This window comes from Parambassis ranga, chromosome 14 (assembly GCF_900634625.1).
Source record: "Parambassis ranga chromosome 14, fParRan2.1, whole genome shotgun sequence".
NCBI classification, from domain to species: Eukaryota; Metazoa; Chordata; class Actinopteri; family Ambassidae; genus Parambassis; species Parambassis ranga.
Window position 1 is genome coordinate 13,965,105 of NC_041034.1, and position 19,797 is coordinate 13,984,901.

The 19,797-nt window shown below is 39.7% G+C and overlaps 1 protein-coding gene across 1 annotated transcript; it reads right to left on the reverse strand.

Moving 5' to 3' along the window:
- Positions 1 to 188: 188 nt before the first annotated feature.
- On the reverse strand, positions 189 to 17,498 carry ar (androgen receptor). The gene is made up of 8 exons (XM_028420923.1): positions 16,360 to 17,498; positions 12,095 to 12,246; positions 11,793 to 11,909; positions 7,224 to 7,502; positions 5,751 to 5,895; positions 3,933 to 4,063; positions 3,689 to 3,840; positions 189 to 3,410 (listed from the first exon to the last, which is right to left on the reverse strand). Exons 1-8 carry the CDS (start codon positions 17,496 to 17,498, stop codon positions 3,252 to 3,254), a joined length of 2,274 nt encoding a protein of 757 aa, XP_028276724.1. The 3' UTR covers positions 189 to 3,251.
- Positions 17,499 to 19,797: the final 2,299 nt, after the last annotated feature.

Sequence of the window (19,797 nt, forward strand, 5' to 3'; positions counted from 1 at the left end):
ATCAGTGGAAATTCCCATGCTTATTTCATGCCAATTCATCTGGCCTTGATCTTCATAGAGTGAACGGACATTATGTTACACCAGGATAAAGGTTTGTTACCATTTTGTTCAAATAAAAATAAATTTTTGTGTGTTTTTCCCCCAGTAATCAATTATAGTGCGTTTAAAAATCAAACAAACTCGTGTCCTAACTTCAGATTCAGAATCATTTTAATTGCCTTTAAAAGGTGATGCAACTTTACATATTTGAAAAACACATATTTGAAAAAACACGGGTCACAAAAAGATAGAAATGACTGTAACAGCCAAGTGCTGACACACCAAAACAGACATCCAACTAATCAATATATACAATCACTGTTGCATGTACAGAGAACCTTGTTAATATGCAGTACGTTGGGCACACGTTAGCTATTATCCATTGACATAATACAAACACTGTAGTCTACTCTGACTGAATGGTATTAGTATTAAAAACCTACAGGAGCATCTACAGTATGTGGCTCATTGATGTGGCACCAGTACCACCCATACCCCCCCCCCCCATAATAAAGCTAAAACAGCATTAAAAACTACGACATTATCAAGAACCACAGTTAATTTATCAAAATGCTCCAACACTCTTACAATAATAGTGCATTCAGGAAATGTAAGAGGGCTCCATAAATATCTGCTTTTTTGAAATATAGAATTTGATTTGAAGGCACAAATGCTTCATAATGCAAATGTGTAATGTACATAAACATATTTTTCGGTGTTCTGGTTGATTTGTGATTTATCCAGGTTTAAATTTAGGGTCAGTGGAAGAGCCTTGGATCACCTTTTACTTGTCCATAGCTGCTAGATTCCATTCCTCTCCCACATTTCCGTTTCAACATAGAAAACACATCGTATAAAAAAGACAAGACGGAGACATGAACACATTCATTTGTGCAGATGAAGTAAGGTAATCTATGCTAAAGCTTATCAATCAGTTACAAAAAAAAACATAGTCAACTAATCACTTTACTGTACAACAAAATGTCCTCATGCCTCCTGATAAATTGTGAATGAAAATGACCCGGATGACTGAGAATCTTCATGGACATGCATCAAACAGTAATAATAATAATAATAATAATAAACGGGGGATAAACTGGATGTCTGACATGCATTGTTTTCTGTGAAGCTAAAAGTTACAGTTACACAAACACACATGAAGCATGCAACTACAAGCCTGTAAAAGAAATATGGAATTGTTAAAAAAGTATTGCATTTACAGAGTAGGCTATAAAACACTGAAAAAAGTCCTCGATGCAGAAAAACCACAGAAGTTAATTTGATGAGAGAAGGATCTGCTACACTTCGATTCCTTTCTGAATCACACAGTCATATGTACAAAATAAGACAACTAATACTTGTTCTCAACTCCAAATTAAAACTTTTTAAACACAAGTGTCTGTGTTATCTTCAAGGCATTCCACAGATTTTTTTTTTTCATCTGAGGTTTGGCAGGGCCAGCCAAGGACTTTCACATTCTACACCTGAGGGCCTTCCAGTTTGGAGTTGGCTTTAATTTTGTATTTGTTGTCCTGTTGGAACATTACTGCCTTAATCTAAGATCTCTGGCGCTCCTGATCAGCTCCTCCTTCAGTATTTGCCTGTATTTGGTACCATACTTGCTTCCCTGTGTTTATTGCTGCAACAACCTGCCCCCTTTGCAGCATGTTAGACGAGAGATGAGATAAGATGGAAACCTAAAAAATTTAGTTTTATTTGTGGCAGCATAAGTTATGTTTTTTTGAATATTCATTAAGCATTCACCAAGAACTGCTTTTTGTTTCGTCTGGATTGTAAAATAACGGTGTTAACAAGTTCACTCAGTACATCCTGTTTGTTAATGTTTTAAACATTAAGATATTAAGCATGCCGGATGATGTGTGTGGATCTACATTGTGACACACTGGCTTCAGTCATATATAAGGTTGATGAAATCTGTGACAATTTCTTTAAGACTAGTGAAGATGAGCTTGTCTACAACCTGTCTCTGACATCCAGGGTTGTGTTTGTTGTCTTTAATGTGTATTTCATTTACAATATTTGAAATCTAAGGCAAATCATGGATTAACACAATCTGGCATCTATGTTTTCTAATTTCTACAAGTCTAATATTGAACAACACTGAGAAACAAAATCCTAAATACACTTAATATGAGAAAGACTCTTTTATGACCCTAAATGCTGAAAGGCTGGTGAGCTCTGTAGTGCTGGTAATGATAATGTAAGTTGACATTTAGTGTATATTGGCACCCAGGTGAGAATAGATACCCAGAGGCATGGAGCAGCTGCTTCAAACAGAATAGCATCAGGAAGGCTGCTGAGATGCATGCAGTAAGTGCATGCAGAAGTCTGAGACTTTAAAACTCAGTTAGGTTTGGTCAAATAAATGGTGGTGGTGATTTAGGCAGTACTTTTAAAATGTTAGCCACATGTTGGAAAGTCTTTCCTGGCATCCATGCAGCCTGTAATCTGGGTCTAAATAACACTGCTGGCTATTGGACCCAGGTGCAAATAGTATTATGAGCTAGAGACACTTGTCTCTGTCAATGCTGTGTGTAAATAGCAACACTGGCTGATTCCTCCAGGGTAGCACTGTTGGCTAGTAACAACAGGGTGCAAATAGCATCTGCAAAAATCGATTCCATATCAATAACAAGTACCCAACAGGAGCAATTCCTGACATATATGCAGGATTACAGCCCATTTCTTGCCTTAAATTTGTAACATTTATCACTTCATGGCACTAAAGCACCAGTTTAGTCGGTGCACCAGAGGGCAGCGATTATAAAAACAGATTTTGTTACATTAATGGGACACAAGTATTCATCCATCCCTTGTTTTTAAGGACTTGTTATTACCTTGTCAAATATAAGTATAATGAAGGTCGCATGCAAAACGTCATGTTTTAACCCTGCTACTTTATAGTGGCTGTAATCATCGCTTACAGACTTACTGCTTATGTTAAGTAGCATCTGAAAACTTTTCCTCTCAGAAACAGCAGGGCTGTCAGCATGTGACGTCTTACAGCATTAAAGCTGTAAAAGCAGTACCAGTTATGTACCAGTTTCAATTATGATTAAAAGGGGGGAAAAACTGAGAAATAAAATGATAATAATAATGCTAAAAGCAATTAGAAACAGTTTAAAGCCTTGGTTTCAGTCTGTGGAGGCAGCAAAGATGAGTCACTTTCTGATTCGAAGAAAAAAATCCTTCTACTTGTGAAACAAAATTGGCTTAGCCAAACCTGCCAGGATCTTTGGTACATGTACTGAGATGATTTCTCCAATCATCTCAGGAAAGCTGACCTTCGTGTGAAGAGACTGAGCCTGGACAAAAAGGTCGAATGTAAACTGATGGAGCTTCTTCACTGTCTGAAACAGAAGAGAAAACACAGGTTACATCACCTGAGTGAAATGTACTACGAGCCGTGTTTTGACACGAGCTGCCATCAATCATGAAAGCATAAAACATACGTTCATGTTTGTACAACAAAAGTCTGGTCTGACTCACAGTGAACTGGTCCTGACTTTTATTAGATTTTTAATTACAATTCCTGATTTACACTTCACACTTTTCCACTTTTGCAGATACATTGACATTTTTCCCTGGTGGGAGGGAAGTGTGTGTGCATGCAAGCAGAGCATCTCACCATCTGCAGTGAGTCCAGGAGTTGTGTGAGCTGGTAGAACCTCTGAGAACAATTTGTCGCCATTTGATAGTTGATGAGACGGTCGAGTTCGTTGATGTAGGTGAGGCGCAGCTCGTCGAAGTACTTCTGACTCTTCAGACCTTCGACTGGAACTGGTGTGAACAGAAGAAGTGCGTGCTCACCTTATGGTTAAATTAAAGGGAGGTTTGGTGCATTGGTGCTCAGCACACAGGACTTTACTCACTGATGCTGAACAGCAGCAAGGCCTTCATGCACAGGAACTCCTCCTGGGTGATTTGCAGCAGGACGAACTCCTGCGACAGGTGTCTCATCCGTATGCAGTGCTCATACATGCTGGAAATGTGCATCCGGTGTCTGCAGGTGTAAAAAGGTCCAAATGAGATACATGAACTGACAGCAATGTACAAATTACAGCATCGGAAGAATGAAGAAGTTCTGTTTTTATCCATCACTGAGATACATACAGATTTCTGATATGGAACATTTGACATCTGCAGAAACACATCTGCTTAAAGTTGATAAGGTTATTGGATGTTTAATGCCTGACAGGGTGAACGAGACACTGTACCAAGGTTTTCTGTCATCTCAACATCAATCATGAATCAGGAAATTGATAGTTTTCATCATTATGCTGTGAAGGTGAATTAGGAATTAGAACAGAAATATCAGCAAGCTCAAATTGATGAAAAGAAATGAGTTGAAATGGAAGCAAAAAGAACTGAAAGTGTTCCATCTCTCTGGTGATGAATGGAGGATGTGTAATATGCACAAATCAGGGACCCAATTAAAGACTGTAAGGTGCATGTTTTCCTAATTGATGGTGATGTTTTAGACATTAAGGAAAATGGAAGTGCACCTAACACACTGTCTTGATATGAGTTAGATACATAAACTCATACATCAAAAGGGAAAGAAATGTTGCAAATATCACAATAAAAATTCCGGATGCATGTAAACAAGGATCTAACAATCTCTGTGTAAACATTAAAATGACCAAAACCATTAAAAACCTTAACTGCCCATAAAGACCATACCTTAAAAAACAACTGAGTAACCTGAGTGTGGTGGTTATTACATTATACAATGTAGCTTTGTGTTATTGAACAGTAGGTTTCAAATGTATCAGGTCAGCAGCATTCTGAGCTCCATATATCACTCCTGCACATTGACCAGTAGCTAATTTAATGCATACATTTCCATTATACACACAAAAACACACCACACCACATTAAAGACACACCATATATTAGACCTGCTCATTATCCACAGATACAGTTTAGCTTTAGTGGATCAAACAGCTCCACTGCTGAACATAATCAAATGTAAACAGCTTAATGTACTGAATGGACTCTTCTGGAAATGAAGTGTCTTCATGAGTAATGTAATCAATGTCAGGCGCCATATCTGTCCCAAGAGCTTATTTAATTGTCATAATTTCCTGACAGTTTGCTGCTTAGATTGAGATTAGATTAGATCATTTATACGTTTCCTGCCATCATCTAGAACTGCACAACTGGACCCATTACAACCTAATGTAGTATGCACGCAGACCTTTTAATTACCGGTACTAGTCATAATTAGATCACATGTTGATGCAGTTAATAGTAATAGTAGTAAATAAGAATTCAGTAGCCCTCACTCCACCACTGTATTCTGGCATATTCAGATCTGACTCAGTATCACCCTACATGACCATGTGTGTTTGAATGCTGGAAAAAAAGGCCCCTCCCCTTAATTTCAGGGTAACAAAAGAGTACCTAAGGAGGAAATTGGGTGCGCATGGTTCCATGATTAAAAGCCCCGCGACCACCTCTACATTTTTAAAATTCTGTATATGTCTTTGTGTCTGAACAGGAAAGCAGATAAGAGAGGGAAATGGAGACAGCAAAGGAGTTGGAGACAAATGTGAGCAGCAGCAACAGCAGCTTGCTCACTGTAGGTTGCTGTCTAAATATAATGAGGAGCACAGCACGTAGGTCACCTCATAATGAAATCCTTTTACACAACATAATTGAATTCAAGAATTCAGAGCTGTACGTACTCGTTGAACACAAGGTCCGGAGCAAAGTAAAGCATCCTGCCATTGGCGTTCTTAAAGGACCTCCACCCCAAGGCAAACACCATCACTCCCATCCACGATTGCTGAATGACGGTCATCTGGTCATCCACATGGAGATTTCTAAAACCTGGGAGGGGGGAAGGATTTGGAAACATTAAATATCACAATATTTCATTCTAATAACAGAAACCACGTCTTTGCAGGTAGACTGAGGAACTGCTGGTCTCTCTTCTTTTTATAATAATAAACTTTCTAAGAGCTTTTAAATGCATTTTATTATAAAACAACTGCTTATGTGTGCACAGGAGGGGAGCTGTTATTAAAGCAATGTATTTCCACCTGCAGAGATTATTTCTGGAACCGTGCAAAAATGGATGGATTCATTTTAAAGTTTAATCCATACTATGGAGGTGATATGCTAATAAAGTTTTATATGTTGTGAAAGAGGAATGTATAAAATGAGTTTTGTCCCAGACGGGTAGTGTCTGCATGTCACAACTCTTTTTCCAGCTGAGAACAGTTTCACCTCTTACTTATTGCCTGTGACATTTTGAGGTTAACACATAACTAAAATGGAAAGAAAGAAACAGAGAAGAAAAGGGGAAATTGAGGAAAAAAGAAAAAAACCTCACTCAGCCACCCTGGCCACACTCGAGAGGAGAGCAGCCAGACCAGTGAATGAACAAATAAATCAAAGAAGGAAGGAAAATCCAGGCCTGTGATGCTCAGGAGAATCCCCTACCACTCTCCTACACAGTAACTACTACCACAGCTCCAGGCAAATACTGCAGGAGACACCCAACAAGCACTTTAATTTTACATTTGATGACTGAACAAACAGGACAAGAGCAGTAAAAGCCTGTTTTAACATCGCATTATTAGCCCGTGCTCGTATTGATCAGGCTGTTTGTGTGACACAGAGGCAGTGTCATTTAGCAATGGTCATCTGGCATGAGTCCTGCTGTTTCAAAGAGCAGGACAAACTTTTTGTTTTCAGCAGAACAACCTGTTCAAAGGCCTGTAAAGCTGCCTGCTGTTCGATTAGAAATGGTCATTATTCTGATTTCTCCATTTTAAATGTATTTGTCTGACAGAGTTTTGCTGTCTGTTTGGCAGGTGTGAACCGGACCTGTTTTAGCGCCTTGTTTTGGTTTGTCGTACTGTCATAGTTGTATAGTTTACAGAGAGGAACACACAGTGCAACCTCTCAGTATTAAAGGCAGACACTTGGCAGACAACCACTTTAGGGATGCTTAAGGGAGACTATATCACAGAATGTCAGGTAAATATGCACTTTATATGCATTAATATGCATTTTAGATTTCAGATGAATGTTAATGCTGCTCTGATTTGTGTTAACTAAACAAAGAGGTGGTCTGGGTGCAGGAAGCATGTTTTCTCTTGCAAAGCCAACATTAAAATGCATGTATGGTAAATAAATAACCAGCATCCTACCTGGCAGACCTTTTGCCCATTTGACCACTTTGACCAGCTGCCTCTCTCCCAGCTCGTTGAGGCTGGTGAGCAGCGAGGCAGCGGAGTCTGGCTGTCCGCAGTCGTGCCCCGCGTTCACCACCTCAGGTTCAATGGACTCCAGGATGTTGAGGAACACCATCTGGGAGTTGAAGTTCAGAGCTGATTTAGGGGAGACGTTCTGGATGACCTCAGCTGGCTCTTGAACCGGATGATTATCCTCTGGGTTTTTCTGCTGTCCGATCTTTTTTAGCTTTCGAGCTAACAAAACAAAAAACAAAAAATTAAGATTCAGTTCATGATTTTAAATGTTACATTTTAATCTACGGTGATAGTTAATGTTCATGCAAATGCGTTACACTGTCAGTTAACAAGTAAGCCTGATGGGAATCATTCAGTCCCCTCAGTTCAGGTTTGACCAAACAGATGAATCCACCTGTTTAAAGATTTGTGACAACAGTCTGCACTTTACAGCTGAAAAAAACATGGCTGAATTTTCACACAGACTTATCTTAAATTATCTCTGGTCTAGAGCATCCAACCATTCATTTGTTGTTTTAAGGATCCTTATTGGACATATTCTAGAAGAAAATGTGGTATGCACATCAACCAGATGATATGGTAATAAATAATTAATGATCAGAATTACATAGCTCCAGGTTATGATTCTGAGCTTATATACGTATATCATCTGTTCAATCATCATGAGGCAGCAGAGGCCACTCTACTGAGACTGAATGGAACCCTGCTTTCCAAATCATCTGTTAGAAATGTCACATACTGCAGCTGCGGCTTTAAGTAATCTTTTGAAGAGGAACTATCATTTTTTTTCTCTCAACAATTCTCAGCACTGATCTACTGATAGCTTTAAAGATATTGAATCACATTCCATTTAAAAAGGAAACCCTCGGAACAGATGGGTACGGACGGAAAGATCACTTGTCATCATGCGTGAGTCCTTGAGTGGACGTCCGCTTTTACGAGATATTAAAACATCATTAAGCTATGAGTGAAATTATGGCATATTCTACTTTAGATTTATGTTTCTTCATTTCCTCATGCATGTAAATATTAGAATACCACAGAACCACAAACATCAAACAGAACATGTTATAGTAAAGCAGGATGCTCCATCTTGAGCTGTGGCAGAGATGCTTTTCCTTCCCCTACAAAATGCTGAAAATCCCAGGACAGCTGCTCCATATGGCAACCTGCACTTACACACTAAATTGGAGCAGGAGCTTTTCCCTGTTTTCTCTCTGAGAGTAATAGAGTTGCGAAGAGTAAAGCTTCAGCTCAGCCCGTTATTGCAGAATGACAGCTACGCCCGACAGTGAGTGACAGAAAAATACAAATGGTGACAATGTGCTGAGAGTGCACTGAAGAACAGACACTTGTGTTGTTTGGCTGTTTGGAAATGCAACCAGATCTTTATAATGGGACTCATTTAGTGGTGTGATTCTTTCATTAATCTATTGTAGCGTCAGAAGAAAAAAATTGGAATTAAAATGAGGTAAAATGATATTCTTTAATCAATCCTATCAGTGCTGACTGATAATAAAAAGTAATTGTGATGCAATTTCTTCTGTGTAGAAAATGTCTGATTAAAACCGGCTCTTCAGTTCAGTTCGATAAATATTGAATTTCCAGTTATAGATCTGACTTAAGTCTCTCTGAAAAGCAGCAGGGTTGAAAGAAAATTGCAGATTATATAAGATGGATAATTTGTAAGTCTCACATTTTCACTCCTGATCTCATAACAAACATTTCAAGTAAAAGGGGTTAATTAAAAAATTCTTTCTCGGGATTGTCGGCTGTGACACAGACAGGCATGTGATCTTTGTAGAGTGCAGTGTAAACAGGTTGGGTTGAACTAACCTTAGGATCTCCATATTTGAGCTGAAGCCAATATAAACACACAGAGATGGATTCAAGAGGGTTTGTTTCACTTACACATTCAGTCCATTAATTAGTCAGGATGCTGTCATTTCTTTGAATTAGGGTGAATGTTGGCTTTGACCTCACTTTCATTGTTTCCGCCTATAGTCGACCTCCAGGGAATGATCTGTACATGTATCCATTACAAGCCCATTTTCTCACAAATCAAACTGAAATTTATCTCCCATTTTCTGCTCAGTGGGCTCACGCTCCTGGTTCTCTTCCTTCTTACCAGACTCATTATAATCACCATCTTTATCACATCTGTCTTTTCAGGCTGCTTGATTGCATAAAAAAACCCACAAAGGTCAGTTTAGCACCTTGTCTTCATCATGAAATGTGCGACTTAAGTCACTTTACTTTTTACCACTTTGGTTGTCCAGGTTGTGATGTCATTTCATCATTACTTCACCAATTGAAATTGTAATTTTTTTGGAAGAGTGTACGGCTGAGCGGTGTGTCTGACAGTCTGACACAAAGAGACAGAAGCACAAGAGCAGCCTGATAAAACCCTGAAAATCACTTACCTACAACCTGACGGGTCCCATTATACACAAACACTCAAATTATTAATATATAAAAAAAAACAGCAGGGTGATGGTGAGAAATTGATTTCTAATCAACACCTCACCTGCACTGTATTTTAGAGCTCCGTGGAAATGTACTATGACAATTACAGCATAACACGCAAATTCTGAATCAGATTTGTCCTTCCTGATGGTTTACATTTAAGTGACTTCAGGTCTGATTCCAAAATCAGGATCGACGATTGGATTTGTGCATCCATATAAACCTGAGAATCAGATTGGATGCTGGTGTTAGCATATCAATAATGGTGTAGTTACATATTCTTCTGTTTTGCAGAGCATTAGCACTATCAGTAACATTTTCCTTAATGTGTTTTTATTATTAGTAAAATAATTATGTTTTTTTTCCTTAATGCATTCTATATATTACTTTGCACATAGATACATATACATACCTAAAAAGATCAGGCTGCCAAAGGAAAAATAATCCATCTCCTTTACTGGGAAACACACATTTAGAAAAAATGCAAAACGTGCCTCTGAAGTGTTTTATTATCTCCTCCTAATTACTTACCTAAGTTACTTATTATGCTTTCTGTGTTTGAGTGTGGTATCCATTTGTTTTAATGCAGAATTTTGCCTGAATTATTTTCAAGGATTTGACCCACAGCACTAATTTATAAATTTCATTTATTAAGCTGACAGCCATTTGGTTAAGTGACATGAATCTGGTTCAGCTGTGACAAAAAAAAATGGTTGGTCTTTTTATTCTGAGGGCTAAATGGGCAATAAAAATGGGTGATGCGTCTGCGGACTCCTTGGAAACAGGTTAATTTACCACATAGACTGCTAAAGAAAATAATCAATCCTCGATTAATCAAGAGGACAAACTGTGAAGGTTTTTCAGTACGACAGAGAGCACAATCAATCTTGCATCACTGCAAAATGAAACTTCCGTCATGGTTTGGCAAAGGTAAACTCCCCGCTCGGCTTCTATTTGTGGCTTTAATTAACATCCCAGGAATATTATGGATTTCACATAATAGAAATCAAACCTGTGAGCAATAATAAGAAGTGCGCTTCAGCACTGAACAGATGCCAAACACAACAAAAGTAAGATTCACAGATTTCACCGCTGCTCTACAGACTTGGCAAACTGCAAGGAGGGAAACAAATATCAGATGTAAAATATACGACCTAATGACACAAGGTTTATGATAGATACATGTGTAATTTTTGTAATGAATTAACTAAATTAGTCAAATTAGAGCTCTCTCTTTCTTCAAGATACCAGAAAAGATCATTTTCCCTGCCTCCTCTCCTTCTCTCAAAGAATTATTGCCTTAAATTTCCCTGTGAAATGCCGGGAGTGAATTACATGTCTATGATGAGAGCATAAGTGAAAGGATCTTTTTAGCCACAACTAGAAAAGGTGTGCCTTTTTACTACAATCACAGCATTAGATCACATTTTCCCTCCATGGGTTTGTCACTGACTGGTGGCAAAATTGCCAGCATGTCTGCTGCTTTAATTCACATGTCCCATGTCAGCTTTGTGCTTCTTGTACAATTTTCACCGTTAACAGAATGAGAAAATGGAAGAGAGTGAAAATTGAACACAAGACTAAAATTAGTCCACTACATGTCAATCTTTACAGCCTAATATGACGAACAGGTCTGGGTGACAGTAAGGAGAAGTGAATGGAAGAGGTCTAAATTGCATGGCAGCTCAGTCAGGGGCTTGATTATCAGTAACATCCCCTATTGTGATGATGCTGCAATTGAAGAGAGCTGGCTAAGATGTGCAGTGAAGAGAGAATAAAGTACTTGGTCTTGGAAAACTATTAATAGTTTCACTTTTAGGACTTTACTTTCTCTGTAGTGTGCTTTGTTCATTCGGTGTGTAGTGCACGGTGTTTATCATGACCCATACTGCACATGTATTTACATTTCTATATTTTTATGACTTCAATGATAGGTCTGAATTTGAACTGATGCTTTCATGTGTTACTCATAGAATAGTCGAAGGTTTGTGCGGCTAAATAATTGCTCACAGCACCTTTCAAAAACACATTAATTCATCTCACCTCCGAGAGTCATTCCAGCTTCAAAACACTTCCTCAACCGACAGGAGGGGCAGTTCTTTCTTCTTAGTTTATCAATAGTGCAGTCGTTTTTGCTTGCACACAGGTACTTTTGTTTGCCTGTATAAGAAACAGACAAAGCAACAGGTCACCAAAGGAATGCTGGCCCATCATGGAGACAGAGGAGGCTACAGCAACAAGGAGTATGGAGGTGCAATCAGCTTGTTGCCTGTACACTTGTTTAGATTGGGTTTAAACCAAAGTTATGATCAAGTATCCAGAGTGAGCTTCTGGACACCCGTTACCTTCTGCAGCTCTTTTGAAGAAAACCTTGCAGCTGCCGCAGGTGAGCGCACCGTAATGACAGCCAGATGCTTCGTCTGAACAGATCAGGCACGTCCTCTGTGGAGGAAAGAAGAACTCCATGGGGAACATGTGCTCCCTGCTGGCCTCAAACCTGCAGTCAAACAAATGGAACATAATCACAGACCCACACTAGACTGTTTTTGTCACTCTTTGTAACTTCTGTTGGACTTGTGTAGTCTAATTTTTGTAGAAATAAAAGTGCAATCTTGAACCCATACTGTATACCACAATAAGAGCTGATATGATGTCCTCATTCTAAACACACAGCAGTTATTTATCCACTGTCCAGATTCGTACCATATTGTCTCTGCCTGTTATTTAAAGAGGGCAAAGTGCATGGACTTGTGAAGGTGTGGGAAAGACTGAGCACCAGGAGGTGGACTGAGCTGGGTTAGGCTGCAGCCTTGAACACAGAGAGATTGGACAAGACTGAGACATAACGTTGCCTCAGTGACGTGCATCTTAGATACCCAGGTTCATTTGGCAATGAGACAAGTGCTGATTGACCATGCAGTGACAAAAAGAGATGTCAGCTCAAAAAGAGACTGTACAAACTGTGAAGTCTGGGATCTATTGACAATAATGTGGAAAAATGTGAAACATTTACAGCAAATCCTCTGATGGCAGCTGCAAATAAACCTCTGATGTCACAGATACAGAAGACGGTTTGGGTTGATAAAATGTGTACGCAATATTCTATGTTAAAAGACAGGTTAACTGTTTTCTAACCCTGCCTAACTAAAATGATGCTTTTTTATTCAATCCTAACCCATCCATAACTTTCTGAATAACTTACTGCTGCAGCCTTAAACACACTGTAATGGGGCAATTATCTAGGCTGATGCAAACCACAATATGTCTTGTTATGAAAACAGGAAGCTAACAGCATTGTGTGACATGTCTGACCCAAGTTTCATTAGGCTATAAAAAGGCTTTTAACAAGCTGACTGAGACGGCTTGATGGAGAGAATGGTTTGTGACTCTAAATTAATACAGAAAGAGTGCAGCATGATGTAGAGACAGGGTCTGTGAATGCATCAACAACTGTCCTGATAAAACTCAACTCTGTTTACATACACTCCAGAGGAAGCACAATATTATAGTATGCATATGAACCATAGTATGCATATGAATACTTCATTTTAAGGATGTTGTATTTTCAAAATAAAAGCTTGGTAAATCCCAGTGAATTTTTCTTCCTTGGTTGGTTTAATAAAAGCTCACAGTTTGGGGTTTGGGGTTTGGGGTAACAACATCATTTTAGAAAACACAACCACATTTCAGATTACGGAAAGGGTAAGGTACCAACACGCTCCTCCAAGCAGCTCCATCAGCTTATCTGTTTGGTGGGGAGACGTGGTCTATACGTGGTGGAGGACCTCAGTGGGTGGATCTGTGTGAAACTCACAAACAATAGCTTGAAATGTCTCCATATTCACCCGTGTTGGTCTGACTGTCTTTGTCTGCTGTGTCTAATGACTGGCTAATGAGACTACAGGGGGGCTGTGGCGGTGGGACCGGTTGACGGCCCATTGTTCTTGCTGGACACATGTGGAGTGAAATTCCTGGGAACTCCCACAGTCCTCCACCACATATAAACCATGTTTCAGTCAGAACTGATGAGGCTGCCTGGATGAGCAGCAAAACAAACAGATAATACACTTGAATGATCTGAGATTACTTTGTTGTAGTATAGTAGCTGTGTGACATGTATGAAATTAATGTACTATACATTCTATCTATATTTGCAGGCACTAAATACATCCATGTTCCTTCTTTTATGAACTATTTTGTGCAAATGAAATCTGTTGCTGTCATTAGTTTAATATTTTCTAAAGGTCAGTAAAATCTCATCTAAGCTCTCATCCATGCACAATGCAGTGTGATTACTACAGTATTAGGAATATTTCCACCTCTTCTCTGTGCTGTAATATTGTATTTTTCTCTGATGCTGTCTGAGACACTTCCTGCACCAACTTGCTTCAGCTCATTAGACCTGATTCGCCTTATTAAAATTGTGATATACGCCTGAAGTGAGTGGTTTGGTAAACACATGTTTTCACTTTATTGTGAGGTCATGGTTTGCACTTCCTTCTTCATGTGCACAGTGGGTCAAGCATGATCTATTCTGGCCTGGCTGTAGATGGATCAAATACACTGCTCCTGCTCCTCTCTGCTTATTCACCTCACTCAGAGAAGCAATGTACCACTTCCTCCTACTCTGCTTTTGTCATGATAAAATCCAAGATGGCACTGATTTATGTTCATGTGCAATTAAAATCTGACCCATTAATCTTTGTCTAAAAGCTCTCATCCTGGGCCAAGGGGCAAGAAACAGCACACAAAGAAATCCGAATAAAAGACCAGACCACACGCGAGTGCACTACACTCCACATGCTTACAGTGAGAGGAACAACACACTGTAAGTATCCATCTGCCATTCTGTGTTTGTCTGCTGCACACATTCCTTCAGCAGGTGTTCATTCATGACATTAAAAAGGTCAGCTGAGGTCAGCTTCTTCTAACTACATCTTTCTGCAGAATGTCTTTATTTACTCCTTCGTACACAGCTTACATCTTCGTTACAGCTGCAACACTGTGATCTTCAAAAACAACTGTATTATCTATGAATACTTAGTGCAGATGGACTAACTCAGCTGGGAAATGAAAGCATCTAGATGAATCTGAGTAAAACCCGATTTTTGGATCAAGCTTCGGGGTTTGAGCAATGTCTTCTACACTTGGAGGAATCCTATATTGACTCAGTACAGTCTGAACTGCACACAGTGTAACCCGGGTGAACCCAGTCTCAGGTCAAGCTGGAGACATATCTGTCCTTTCTAAGTTTCTTGTCGCCCTCTACAGTCAAGAAATTCAATAAAGGCAAATTACTATAAAACAAAAGCAGCTTGTTTCTCTTGCCACTAGTAAAGTCTGCTGAGGGCTCTGTGTCTTTTCCATTCAAAGCAGATGAGATCGGATCACTGCTCGGTTCTGTAGGTCAGGCAGATTGTGCTGATACACCTCCTGTCAGCAGTGATGGAGGAGGATGAGCAGCTGGTTTTAATGTCCTTGTATTTAGGAGGCACAGACTCCTGCCTTCCCCCTGTATTCTGTTTTCTGGTTTACTAAGGCACCGTGTAAACACACTCCTACAGGCTCTGTACTGCACTCTGCGGCAGGGTCAGCGGTGTCAGACAATCATTCACCCCAGTCAACCTGCAGTCAGTTAGAGAAAGGCCTTGACGACATCAGCTGGCTGACACATTCGTCTGGTGTACACATGATAGCACGCCTGTCAGTCAACGTGCAGGCTCCCTCCCTCGTATTCCTCAAGGCCAAACCCAGACATGAGAGGCTATGCAGATATGGCGCAAATTCTCAGTGTATAGATTCCTTCTAAGAATTTAAAATCATGTAAAATGTGAAAATAAAAAATATTATTTAAAAAAAAAGAAAATAAAAATCAACAGTCGCCTCCACTGAAAAAGCTCAAGCTTCATTTTAATGTGCTGTAATTTCATTTAGTGTCACATCTGACCTACTTATGAAATTAATATCAGATAAGACACATATTACTTCTCAGCAAACATTTATTTGAACAATAAAATCTCATGTTATTATTTGAATATTAACCACACAATTGAAATGATGAAGAGGCATTTTTGTATTTAAAAATCCTTTTATAACTCTTTATTACTGTGCAAACTCTACATTATAAAGGTTTATAAATCAAATCAAATTTGAAATCGAAAGATGTTTTAGTTTGTATGTGAAAGTTTAGGTAAAGTTTTGTAAAAGTTTTTAAACACACACTAACAAAAATTATAGATATTTGAATAAATATGTTCAGGTTATAATTTGGCTAAAAAAGTATGGACTGGAAAGAAACCTGATATATGCGCATAATAAAACACGTGTCTCTATAGTAAAGGCTGGTTTTGCGCGCGATCTAGTGTCAGCCATTTGGCCAAATTAATCTCAGGGAGAGATTTGTACGGGTTGGGACCGGGTCAGATTAAGGTCAGACTTTAATTTTGGGTCAGATTGTGGATTTTTTTTTCTTGTAATTATTTTTAAAACAAGTTCACACTTTTCTGTTTACTTTCAAACTTTCAGCTCTTTGTTTGGATAATGATTATTATTATTAGTATAGTACTATATTATTATATTATTATAATAATATATATTATTATCCTCTTACCTGCCGTCGGTGTAAGCGACATCCATCCATTCACCGACCTCACTTTTCACGTAGTTGCTGTTGGGATAGGGCGTCCTCAGCATCCCGCTCGGGTACCACTGTTCTGAACGCATGCTGCTCCTCTCGTATGGATTGCATATGAAGGCGGCGTTCGCTGCCGTGCTGTTCATGCACTGCCTCGAACCCCAAAACTGCGAGTTGTACTTCTCGCTGAATGCGTAATTACTGCCCCACAACGCCCATGCAGATTCACCGTCCTCCGATTTGACTTTCACGCCTAACTCTTCTGGCTGATATGCACCGGACTTGTTCCTCGTGGCGTCCCCGAAGTCTCCTCCAGCCTGGTCGGAGGGGTTGTAGACTCGGCACGGCCTCTCTGGAGCCGTGTGGCCGAAGTGTGCCATGTGTTCCGGCGCGTTTGGGGCGTAAGGGCAAGAGGCAGGACGCGCTGTGTCCAGATGATCTATCTCTTGTGAAGTTATGTCATCAGCCTCGCACAGTGTGAAGTTTTGCGCATTCACAGATGTCCGAGTGGAGGTGAGCTGATGAAAAGGCGCAGCAGTCTCGGAACTTTTGAACATTTTCACCAGCTGCTTGTGTCCGTGCAGCGGCCGCTCATCTCGGTCGGGACATGTGAACTCGCTGACAGCAGCCTGAGGTCCGGGACGGCTCGGAGTCACGGCTTCCATCCCGAATAAATACTCTCCGTGCAGCTGATCACATGGGGGGAGTGCAGCATCCACGTCGGTGGTGTCGCTGGACTCCATGGTCAGACCCAGCGACACGGACACAGCTTTGCACAGCTCCCTGGCTGTTTCTGATATTGTGGCGCAGGCAGAAAGGGAGCGACTGTCGCCCACACGGCAGTCAGCGCTTAACAACTCCTCCTGTGGAGCAGCAATCTGACAGCACTGTTTCTCCATGTCACAGATTTGCGGGTTGATGTGTCCGGATCCGTAAATGTTCGCATGCTCTGATTCTTTCCCGGTACCCCTTCCCGTTGGGCTGACAAAATAGACCTGCTGACTGTCTTCAGATGTTAGCGCCATGCTGGGAGCGCTCACAGCGTCGCCTGTCTGTATTTTCTTTTCCCTTGGCCACATTTTGCTACAGGATAACTCTCGATTTGTTTGGCTCATTTCCCAGAAAGTGTTCACCAGGCCAGGAGACTGGACTTTGCACGACAAAAACAAAAAAAGTCTGCACAAGTCCAGTGATTCTGCGTTTCTGCTCAGCCCAACTCTCACGATGTGAAAAGTGTTTCGGTAAAAGGTCCTAAGAGAGCTACAGGAGTCACAAACTCCTCCTAAACTGAGATGTTCAGAGTCAGAGGCGCACAAGTTGGCTCTGATTAAAAAGTGATTTCAGGAAGGAGCATCGCACACTTTCTACCAGGAAAATAAAACCAGCGCGTGATCCATGTGTTTGATTTAATCATCTGTCATTTATTTCAACCTCTGGCTACATTAGTGAGTTTTATTGAGTCCCAGCTGGTTTGGCTGAAGATCCTCATTGCACAAGTCAGCAATAGTTTATTTATTTTAACAGGTAAATTACAAAAAAAGACAAAAGTTAATGATTAGTGAGGGATGGTGAAATAAAAGGATGTTTAAAAAAGCCCTTCAGATTATTACTCTCATAATCTACAGAATACCTCGGTGCTCCTGTGTTTTGCAGGTATTTTAACTGTTTTCAATTCATCATCCACTCAATGTTCTTTCTTAGAAAGACATGCAAATGATGTATTTCATGTTGACGTGAGCGATCGCAAGTTCTTAAAATAGGTTTGAAGAGAATCACACTAGCACCGGTACATCCTGATTTAAATCTTCAAATCGGTGTACTGCATGTCTTCCTACTTTACAAGAATATAAACTCAAACTATGTATTTAAATAAACGTGCAGCTGCATGTCTTGCATCTGAAGCAGTAATGCTCCATGATGCACAAGATGCTATGATTCAACAGGATTCCTGCCCTTGCTGTCATCTCCCATTAAACCCTAAAACCTGCCCGTTACAGAAAGTCAGTTAACCTGAGTTGTTTCAGTGACACACTGTGAGCCTTGTGGATCAACCAGCAGTAGACCTTGCTGTAAAATAAATGTCATTTTAAATGAGCGGCTGTAACTCAGACTCTCCATCCAACAGTGTCTTGCTTACTGGTGCACAGCTCTTGGCAGACAAAGACCTCAGTACAACCCAACCATTGACCCAAGTAGGTCAACCACAGACAGGAATGGTGAACACAGGGCAAGCCGTGGCACACATGCAGTTTTAATGCATGTTATATCCTTGATGTAGGTGACCAAATGACATGATTTGCATGTTTGCAGCTTGATCCTGTTTTAGCTACATATGGCTAATTAACATAACATATGTTAATTAAAAGTGAAAGGATTATAATCCATGTATTGTTCAGAGTGTAGGTTGGTCATTCAATGGGTGTTAATATAAATTTCCTCAAAGCACAGATTGGAGCCAGAGGCTATTCGCATTCCTCTCCTTCCTTTGGACTGATCAGACATTTTTTTGCACTATTTTCTTACAAGCCACAATGTTTACCAAATGTGTTACTGATCCTGTTTGTGTCTTTATAACTGATGTTATATCTATCATCTGTTTATATACCGGTAACTCTTTTTTCCATTAAAACAATCTATAGATAGATAGATAGATACCGCTAGATAGATAATACCGATACCGGTACTGGGCCAATACCGGCCTTATTTCAAAGCATAGGTAAACTTGTGTTGAGTAGTACTCCTTGCCAGAAGATGGCGCTACCCTCATCATGTGCATCACATCCTGTTCAGACAAACATGACCACGCAAACAAGGCTGATTTTTATTTCAAACAAATACTAAAAGTTGTTTGGTTTTTTGCACTTTAGTACCTTTATATAAATACTAAAACTCTGCTGTGTGGTAACTGAGCTGCCTTTTTGAGAAATAAGCAGTAATTACTCAAAATTAATTGGCATTGTGTTTATTAAATTTTCTGTGTATTGAGATATACATGTATATAAATCAGTGTCGGTACTCGGTATCACTGAAGAGTTTCAAACATTCCTTATAATATATGAAGGATAACAACAAGCTCTGACTCATAAGTCGCATAAACTAGAAACATAGTTAAAGAAGAACTGCTGTGTGTTTTGGTGATTTGAACGCATGATGTCTGCCCCCGGTGCCTATAAAGCACGGTGGTGTGATCAAGTGTAAATATCTGGCACAACTTCACATATACTCATATATTAAATGGATGAGGTCAAAGCTTCAGTAACACTCTGACCTTAAAGCAGGTATTTATTTTTGTATGTTCAGTTAAAAAAACTGTCCACACCTCCAATCTGTCAGCTAATGGCCAATTATGCACTCAGAGCTAATGTACAGATTTCCTTTATTTTTTCAGAAATAATGAACATTTTTCACACATTG

Bases quoted from the DNA above. Each gene is read 5' to 3' on its own strand.
- ar (XM_028420923.1), bottom strand. From the start codon at position 17,498: ATGAGCCAAACAAATCGAGAGTTATCCTGTAGCAAAATGTGGCCAAGG. The intron at 5,896-7,223 runs GTAGGATGCTGG...CCCCCCTCCCAG, and splicing joins ATGGGCAAAAGGTCTGCCAG to GTTTTAGAAATCTCCATGTG. The intron at 3,841-3,932 runs GTGAGTAAAGTC...TGTTCACACCAG, and splicing joins CTTGCTGCTGTTCAGCATCA to TTCCAGTCGAAGGTCTGAAG.